Source organism: Fundulus heteroclitus, chromosome 19 (genome assembly GCF_011125445.2).
Source record: "Fundulus heteroclitus isolate FHET01 chromosome 19, MU-UCD_Fhet_4.1, whole genome shotgun sequence".
NCBI classification, from domain to species: domain Eukaryota; kingdom Metazoa; phylum Chordata; class Actinopteri; order Cyprinodontiformes; family Fundulidae; genus Fundulus; species Fundulus heteroclitus.
In genome coordinates this window covers 19,144,043-19,153,332 of record NC_046379.1, presented here as the reverse complement: position 1 = coordinate 19,153,332, position 9,290 = coordinate 19,144,043, and the positions used below count along the sequence as shown (strand labels likewise).

Below are 9,290 nucleotides of genomic sequence, written 5' to 3'. Positions count from 1 at the left end.
TACAAAAACATTTGAATGTAAAAATACCATATTCCCTCATCCTCCGGCACCACAAGCACTGTTTCTGTTCATTTTACTTCCACTCCATAGTGTTTACTTTAATTTAAAGTCTCTTTATTCCTTAAAACATCACCCACAAAGTTACAGTAGAATTCCATTCACCTTCGTACCACCGTTATAAAAACATTTGACCTTTAAAAATATATACAACACACTACGCTTTTCCTTACTTAATGCAGTTGGAGCTTCATCCGACTAATTATCTCATTTGACAGCCTGGTTGTATTAAGATAAAAATCAATGTTCGTTACATGTATGCGCCTGTTTTCATGTAGATTTTAGGGACCAGATTGTTATAGAAAACAGAGCTCATCATACTTTACATGCTGGCCCCAGTGACAGCAAAGAAGTAACATTTCTAACCAAAATATATTTTAGGCTTTGACCCCACAAAAAGCTGCCGGTTTGTCTTGCATAAGATGTGTACATGGTTTTGCTCAGAAGTTACTTAAAATTTATATATGAAAAATGCAATGTTCCCAAGCGCATGAGTGAGGATTACATCCAATTTACAGCTTTTCTTAGATCTGAAAATAATACTAATTTCATGATAATCTGATCTAAATTGTTTTATATTGCTGCAAACAACAGAAAAAAAAGCTTCTGCTGTCAAGTGCTGACACTGATGAGTCATGGAAAGAAATATGGATGATCCTATAAATATATTTAAATCAATAAAAAATAATAAAAAATTGGGGAATAAAACTTACAATTGGAAATAACTTCCACCCACTTTTGCTTTTGCTGAAAATGTGGTATTTAGTTGCCTCTCTGTATAAATATTTGAGGTAATATATTAAAATCACAGGGGTGCACAGATACATAATACTATGATTTTTTTCAATTATGTCTTGATTTTATGCTCTTTCGTCTATTTCAAAACAAGTTCATTCATGAAGTGGTTTGTGAACTACATAGGCATCAGCTGCTATGAGCACAGAGCAGGTGCATCATAAGGTTCAACACATCTCATTACAAGAGGCAAACCATCTAGGACTTCTCTCAAAGCCTAATGATAAAAAAAATGTGCTAAATTGGTAACACATTTTATCGGACCTAATAACCATCAGAAATATGTTATTTATATCCATTCAATATTTGTATAGGGGGGCTTTGTGAAATTAAATGGTAAGTTCTGCCCTGTGTAGGGAGCTTCAATCACAGCTACGCCTCTATGTTTTTCATTATAGAGTTAATAAAGACCCCATGGAACAAAATAGCTGCCCTGTCCTGAGATGCTAGCTACAATAAGGAGTATGTTGCAGCTGATCAGCTTACTGAGCTAATTTAAATACCAACTTTTAAATCTAAAGTTAACTTTCAATCACCAAAAAGAAGACACAGCCCTGAACTGAATTTGGTTTAGAGAATTTAGGTTGTTTAGACTTTGAATGTTGGCACTTTGACCCAAAAATGCTAGAGAGTTGGCTGACATAAAGAGGAGAAAGGTGGACATACTGTGTTTTCAGATCAAGTGGAAACAAAGAAAGGTTAGGATAGGAGCAGGATTCAAGCTATTCTACCATGATGTGCATGGGAAGAGAAATTGTATAGGAGTTATCTTGAAGGAGGAGTTTGTCAGAAAAGTCCTGGAGGTAAAAAGAGGATCAGATGGCATGATGAGTCTGAAGCTAGAACTAGAAGGTGTGATGTTCAGTGTTGTTAATGGCTATGCCCCTCTGGTGCTACAGAAACATTCTGAAGTTAGTTAGATGAAGTGATTGACAATATCCCCAGAGGTGAGAGAGTGGTGATTGGTGCAGATTACAAAGACACACTGTAGGAGAGAACAGAGTTGATGAGGATGTGATGGGCAGGTTTGATATCCGGAACAGGAATGCAAAAGGACAGATGGTGGTAGAATTTGCAAAGAGGATACAGATGGCTGTAGTGAATACTTTCTTCTAGAAGACACAAGAACACAGGGTGACTTACAAGAGTGGAGGTAGGAGCACACTGGTGGATTACATTTTGTGTAGGTGATGTAATCTGAAAGAACTCAGTGACTGCAAGGTAGTGGTTGACGAGACTGTTGCCAAACAGAACAGGATGGTACTGTGTGGGATGACTCTAATAGTGAGGAAGATGAAAAGGACAAAGACAGAGCAGAGAAGTGGTAGAAACTAAAAAAGGAAGAATGTTAGGTGGGTTTCAGGAAGGAACTGAGACAGGTTCTGGGTGGTCAGGAGGTGCCCTCAAATGACTGGACAATTACAGCTAATGCTATCAGGGGAATAGGTAGGAGAGTACTTTGTATTTCCACTGGAAGGAAAGTTGACAAGGAGACTTGGTGGAATGAGGAAGTACAGGTGTGTATTCAGAGAAGGAAATCAGCTAAGAAGTGGAACACTGAGGACTGAAGAGAGTCTCCAAGAGTATAGAGAGCTAAAGCGTAAAGTGACGATAGTAGCTAAGGCCAAACAATAAGCACACGATGACTTGTATGAAAGGTAGACAGTAACCTTACTGTCTACCTTTCATACAAGTACAAGTACAAGAAGATAAGGGTTTATACAAGTTGTTGAGGTAGGGAGATAGAGATGGAAGGGTGTTCAGCAGGTTTAGGGATTAAGGATCAAGATGGAAACAACAAGTGTGATAGGAAGATGGAAGTCCGAGAGAGAACCCGTGGTGTTGTATGAGCAATTGTCGTAGAGAAATGTGTTAGCGTGGTGCAGGACATGTAAGAGAGCTATTAGACACTGGTAAGGAACTGTAGGTGTAACAGATGTGGGCAATGTGGACGGGGACTCCATCAAGGATTGGCTCTAAGCCCTTGTTTGTTTGCTGTGGTGATGGACAAGTTGACAGATGAGGTTAGACAGGAATCTCCGTGGACTATGATGTCTGCAGATGATATTTTGATCTACTTTTAGAGCAGGGAACAGATGAGGTTAGACAGGAATCTCCATAGACCATGGTGTTTGCAGATGACATTTTGATCTGCGGTGAGAGCAGTAAACAGGTGGATGAAAATCTAGAGAGGTGAAGGATTGCCCTGGAAAGGATAGGAATGTAGGTTAGCCGTAGCAACACACAATACATCTGAATAAATAAAAGGGATCCAAGTGGAGCCGAAAAGCTACTGGAGACAGAGACAAAGAAGGTGGAGGATTTTATGTATTCAGTCCAGAACAACAGTCCAGAGTAATGGCAAGTGTGGAAAAGAGGTAGAGAAATGTGTTTAAGTAGGTTGGAATGGATGGATAAAAGTATCAGGTGTGTTGTGTGATAAGAGTATCAGCAATGATCAAAGAAAGGGTGTATACGATGGTGGTGATACCGGCAATGTTTATAGTTTTAGAGATTTTAGAGTGGCGCTGAGGACGAGACTGGAGGCAGAGCTGGAGGTAGCAGAGATGATGTTGAGTGTCTCTTTGGGAGCAACAAGGATGGATATGATCAGGATATACATCAGAGGGACAGCCAAGCAATAGTCCTAGAGGAAGACAAAAGAGGAGATTTATGGATGGAAGGAAAGAGGACTTGAAAGTAGTTAGAGAAAAAGATGAAGAAGATGGGGTTGAATGGAGATAGATGACTCGCTGTGGTGACCCCTGAAAATGAAAACCAAAAAAAGAAGAAATGTTTCTGGACCATTATGACCTTTGTGGCTTGACTTGTGGCACTACACACTATTGGGTTTAGAGGAGACTTGGGTAGGTAAAAGATATTATTTTCTAATAAAAGGATTTACTTAAGTCATCTTAGTGGCATTGGAATTCCTGGATAAGCTTCTACTTACCTGGTTGTTAGAGAACAGCCTAATTTACATGTGAAAAACCTGGATGACACAGAGGGTAAACAGGGATGTACACAGACAAACAGACTTCTTTCATATACATAAAACAAAGACAACTTTTGACGCATGATGTCATGACATCATGGATTTTGTGATTATTTCGGTCATCATGCTACTTGTATGCTGGCCTCTGCACAGCGGTCTTGTAGTTTGTGTCACATTTGTTTTGGAAAGTAATCAACATGCTCATACATTACCAAGTTCCTGATAAATTGATATGTAACGTTTATGCTTAAACTAGTTTATGTGCTTTCTGGGGAGTTGGTTTTGTGTTTGTTTATCTATTTTGTTCAAAACCAAATAATTCCTGAGTGCGGTGGTTTGATGAGTGTATAAAGGATTTCCCACCATTTTTTCTTCTTCATAATTAGACCTGTTTTTGAGTATTTGGAAAATAAATGTATGAGGGAGGGAGGAAAAGGTGGGACACCAGGGAATAAGAAAGTCCACAAGAAGTCAAAGAAAGGAGGGAATCAAGGGAAGAACAGAAGGGAAGGAGGAAGGGCATAATGGAGTAAGGACAGAAGATAGAAGAGCAAGAAGAAGGAAAGATAAGACTTTAATTACAAAGGATTGAAGGAAAACAAGCAAAAGGTGAAGGATAGAATGAAACAAGCTTAATACAGAGAAAGAAAAGAAGGGAAAAAGAGGATGGATATGCTCCATGCTACTATTTTCTTAATTCAAACTTATCAAGATTTGGACAATACGGAAATCAAATTCCAGTGACTGTGGAAACCTTTTTTTAAGGTATCAACTAAACCCCAGAGACCAAGCTCTAATATGGCCTATTTGAGTAATTATTACACTTACAATGATATTACAATGATCATCAATATTTCTTTAAAAAATGTAAAGAGAAGCATCTTTTTAGATTTGCAATGCAAATGTAAACTTACAAAAATATGTTTAAAGACAGCTACAGATTTCCAAAATTATGAACAACAGTGTACTACTACCTTCACATTTGACTTCAATGCTCTGCATAGGTAACTTCTTCACTATCACAAATGAGATGGTCTTTCTGCAATGCTTCAATTAAATATTACATCTAAATCTTCAACCTAATGTTTGTCTCAGTGATTTACCGCTTTTTCTGTGTGCCGCTCCATGAAGAGGTGATGAGTGTTGTATAGTCCATCTCAGCACCATCAACCCCAGTACCACTTGTTAAGGTCATTGAATGCCCTGTATTCTTTGTGCCTTCTCAGATAATCACAAGCCTGGCATGTGTGCTCTGCCCAGAAATGCGCTCTGGTTACTTTAAAGTGGCTTCTCCATTTAAAGTACCCTCGGTACAGGTCTTCATTCTTGTCCAGGAGAAGCAGGTAGTCAGCCAGCTCTTTGGGCGAGGTGAAATCATCTACGTGGATGAAGGCGTCTCCTTGAACAAAGTTCTCATAGTTTTGCCTGGTTGTGCCAAGAACCACTGGCACTGTACCCACAGAGAGGGGGATGAACAGTTTTTCAGTGATGTAGTCTTTGTGGATTGAATTCTCAAAGGACAAATAGAACTTACAGCTAGCCATAGTGGGAATGTAATCTTTGTCAGCGATGTACTCCCCAAAGGCATGTCCATATGCGTGAACCTCAATGTACTTGTACAACTCATTGTAATATTTTACCCGCACATGCTCAGGATTCCAGTTGCTGACAATCCAGCAGACAAGTTTGTTTTTGCTTGGTGGTACAAAGTCCTCCACAGTCTCTGCTGCTACAATCGACCCATAAGGCACTTGGATGTCAGAATCCTGACGATAATTGAGAGTCAGATTGAACAAATTATTAATCCCGGGCAGCTGGGCTGAATGTGACGGCGACTCTAAGTTCATCCAGATCCATTTCTGGAACGGCGGCCGCTCTGATGTTGGCAAGTTGGACAGGTCCCCAGCAATGTCTCTGTGATGGATGACAACCCCATCTGATTTGTTGTAGAAGTTTTTGTCTGCTGTGATGAAGCAGCCCTCAATGTTAAAGTCAGAGCTGCAGATGTTCATTTCATAGGTTTGTCCAAAGGGCCACAGCCAGACAAGTACAGTGGTCATGTTTTTGTCACTCTTTGCGAAGACATGCTTGATATGGTTTGTGGAATCAGCTGAGTCTAATGGACCATTTAACCAGCTGGTGGATGGCTTAAAATACATCAAAAAGGCAGTCACAAAACATCCAAGAATAAAAATACCAAACAGGAGCGGCCGAAGGATTTTGTGAAGAGATCCAGATGACATGCTCTGTCCTGAGAAAGGCACAGAAACAAGAAAATACACAATCAAAAGGATTCAGTTTCAAGATTAATCACATGATTTTTTTCTTACATTTTTCTGGCTGTCATACAATATCATTCATTTTCACTGTCTATATTGACTTAAATGTGTACCCTCGTAAGCAAAACACATCAAATCATTTGGATCAATTCTTAACAGTGGTGCTTCCTCAATCACTCTGCTTTACAGACCTGTTGGCAGCATGCTGAAACCCACACAAAGCCCTTTATGAATCTGTGCTCCTTTAACAAATTTGATGATCCGTAATGAAAGTTGCTTCTTTGTTCTTCAGGAGAACGAAACAGGTCCTTGATCTAAAGAGGGTTGGCTGATCTTAAATCAGCAGGTCTTCCTAAGGAGTCCTCCTTCATGTCAGCATGGAAAAAGACAAGAAGAAATAAACTGATTAAGAATCAGAGGGAATAAAGCTCTCACGTCTTTAGATTGTATGTAATCAACACATGGAGATGTGGTTATGGTGAGAGGATTAAATAAACTCAAAATCATGGCCATAACTTTAATTTTTATTTTTGACTTTTAAAGAGGCAGTAGAAAATAATTTTTCTTTGGTCGATTATATAATGTGAAACTTTAGTGATTTGGATTAAGACAAGGCAATCTTATTTATAAAGTACTTTTCAGTAACAAAATGATTCAACGTGCTGTACATGAACAAAAAAAGAAAAGTATTTCAGAGTAAAGAAAAATATTACAAAGGAAAAAACATTGCAGTGGAATAGTCGCAGTAGACATAGACAGAACAATTTGGACTACAAACTTTTAACCTTGATTTAAAGGAAATTAGGGTTTCAGCACTTTTGCAGTCCTCTGAGAAGCTGTTCCAGATAAATGGAGCATAAAAACTAAATGCTGCTTCACCGTGTTTGGTTCTGGTTCTAGGTATGCAGAGTAGGCTGGAGCCAGAAGACCTGAGTGGTCTGGAGGGTTGATACACTGATAACAAGTCTCTGATGTATTTAGGTGTTAAGCCATTCAGGACTTTATAGACTAACAGGCATATTTTAAGGTCCATTCTCTGAGATACAGGGACCCAGTGTAAGGACTTTAGAACTGGGGTGATGTTCTCTACTTTCTTAGTCTTAGTGAGGATGCAGGTAGCAGTGTTCTGAATCATCTACAGCTGGTGAACTTTTTTGGCAGACCTGTGAAGACACCGATGCAGTAATAGTAAGCTTATGGATTAGTTTTACGACATACTGCTGAGACAGTAGTCCTTTAATCCTGGAAATGTTCTTTAAGTGATAGAAGAACATTTTGTGATTGTAATTGTGTTTGAATGCCTTTGGAGGTTCAGGTCTGAATCCATCACTACGCCCAGATTTCGGGTCTGATTGGTGGTTACTAGCTGAAGCAGCTGAAGCTGTGTGCTAAATTCTGATCACTCCTATACTAGTCCAAAAATTGTTCTTTCAGTTTTGTTTTTATTCAATTGAAGAAATGTGTGGCACATCCATGCATTCATTTCTTCTAAGCATTTACTCAGTGCTTGAATGGGATCATAGTCCCCTAGAGACATGGTGATGTAGAGCTGTCTGTCGTCTGCATAGTTACAGTCACTTATGTTTTTTTTATGATCTGAACTAGGTAGCATGTAGATAATGAATGGGAGGGCACCCAAGATGGACCCTTGGGGAACCCTGCATGTGATTTTTGTGGTCTCGGATGTAAGGTTCCCTACTGAAACAAAAAAGTCTTTGTCATTTAAAGGGTAACTTACCCCCAAATCAACTTTTTTTGCCAGTAAACTGTTAAAATATTTTTTAATATTTAAGATAAATGAAACATTGTAATAATCAAAACCTAAATCTAAATTTAGATCTAAATTATATTTATCTTATGCAAAAAATAACCAACTACTCAGTAAGTATTGGAATATCTGGCCCTTTTTCCCCTGTCTGAATTTCTTTTGCTCCGTCACAAGCTAGATAAAGGGCTGCGTAAGGTCGGTGACTTGCATGTAACCCAGGAATTTTATAGTGGTCTTTGAAAGGTATCATAGCAAAGTAGCCTGAAAACTATTGCCCCCTCTGTATTTTCTCATCAGCCACCAAGCAAAAAATGTGCGGACCTCTTTGTCAGACCACGGTGTTGGTTTCAGTGTTGTCATTTCAAATAAAGCTCAGAATGTACCATCTGTGTTCTGAATTTTTGAAAAGTGCATCTGGCCCAATTAATCAAGTGGAGTGCTGAGCTAAAGTCATGCAACCTTAACAGCCCTATAAGAGTACTTTCTAATTACAACTTGTAAGCTATAGTACTTCCAGTCAATGTTCAGAGCTAAATAAGCCTTTAGGATCAGATGTAAATTGTCTTCAATAAACTAGAGAGAAAGTCCAATTGCCTTCTATGTAAGCGCTTATGGTCTCATCTGGCAAACCAGACTGATGATATTTAGCACTCTGTTTAGTTTTATACATTAAAAATCTGGGTCCAATCCCACTGAATCCGTTCTGGGATAGGAGGGACATTCAGTGCAACTTTCTGGGTTAAGCGACACATAGTGCCCACCTACCAAAGGTTGGTTTTATCCAATCACGATATAAAATTAAAATATTGTAAGCAACAGGCGCCTGATGCCAACAAGTTATGCTTGTCAAGCCACGTTTTTTGGCAAGTGACACTCTTGGATTCTAACAAAACAGTAGTGATAGCAGCAGCTTACCGTGCATCCTTCAGCACTGTCATTATTTTGGTTCAGCTGTGGACTCAGCACTTCTTGCTTTCGTCATAGCTAAATGTCCTGCCTTAAACCACAAATGTGCGTTCACACCGAACACGAACAAGACAATTTTTTTTGTGTTGATCACCTGTTGTTGGTCGCCTGACATTTTGCCTTTCTCTTGCAAACAATTCTTGCGCCCAGGTTGCTTCACCACACCATCAAATAGGAGGAGCCTCTATGCACTTGTCAGTTCCTCCTGTCTGCTCAACTCACAATAGCGGACCTCGATTTTAACAAGTGAGTCATGATGCTGTGTCATGTGGAAAGCCAAACAACTGCGATGGTGTCACTGGGTCCACCAGATCCTCCAAAGACACACCCAGTTCGGTGAGTACCACCCCCTGCTCCTTGCATCTGTATGACAGTCGCTTCCAGCGGTATGTCCATCTGTCCAGGACCCAGAATGAGGACCTGCTGTCCA

The 9,290-nt window shown here is 39.5% G+C and overlaps 1 protein-coding gene across 2 annotated transcripts in view; it reads right to left on the bottom strand.

Moving 5' to 3' along the window:
* Positions 1 to 2,684: 2,684 nt before the first annotated feature.
* fut9a (fucosyltransferase 9a) overlaps positions 2,685 to 9,290 on the bottom strand; it is a 30,172-nt gene continuing 23,566 nt past the window's right edge. For both annotated transcript variants that reach the window (XM_036151138.1, XM_036151139.1), the window contains exons 3-4: positions 6,318 to 6,491; positions 2,685 to 6,098 (exon numbers count right to left, since the gene is read on the bottom strand). In XM_036151138.1, the coding sequence (XP_036007031.1) occupies positions 5,014 to 6,098; positions 6,318 to 6,330 (1,098 nt within the window). In that variant the 5' untranslated portion in view covers positions 6,331 to 6,491 and the 3' untranslated portion in view covers positions 2,685 to 5,013. The remainder of the gene's footprint in view (positions 6,099 to 6,317; positions 6,492 to 9,290) is intronic.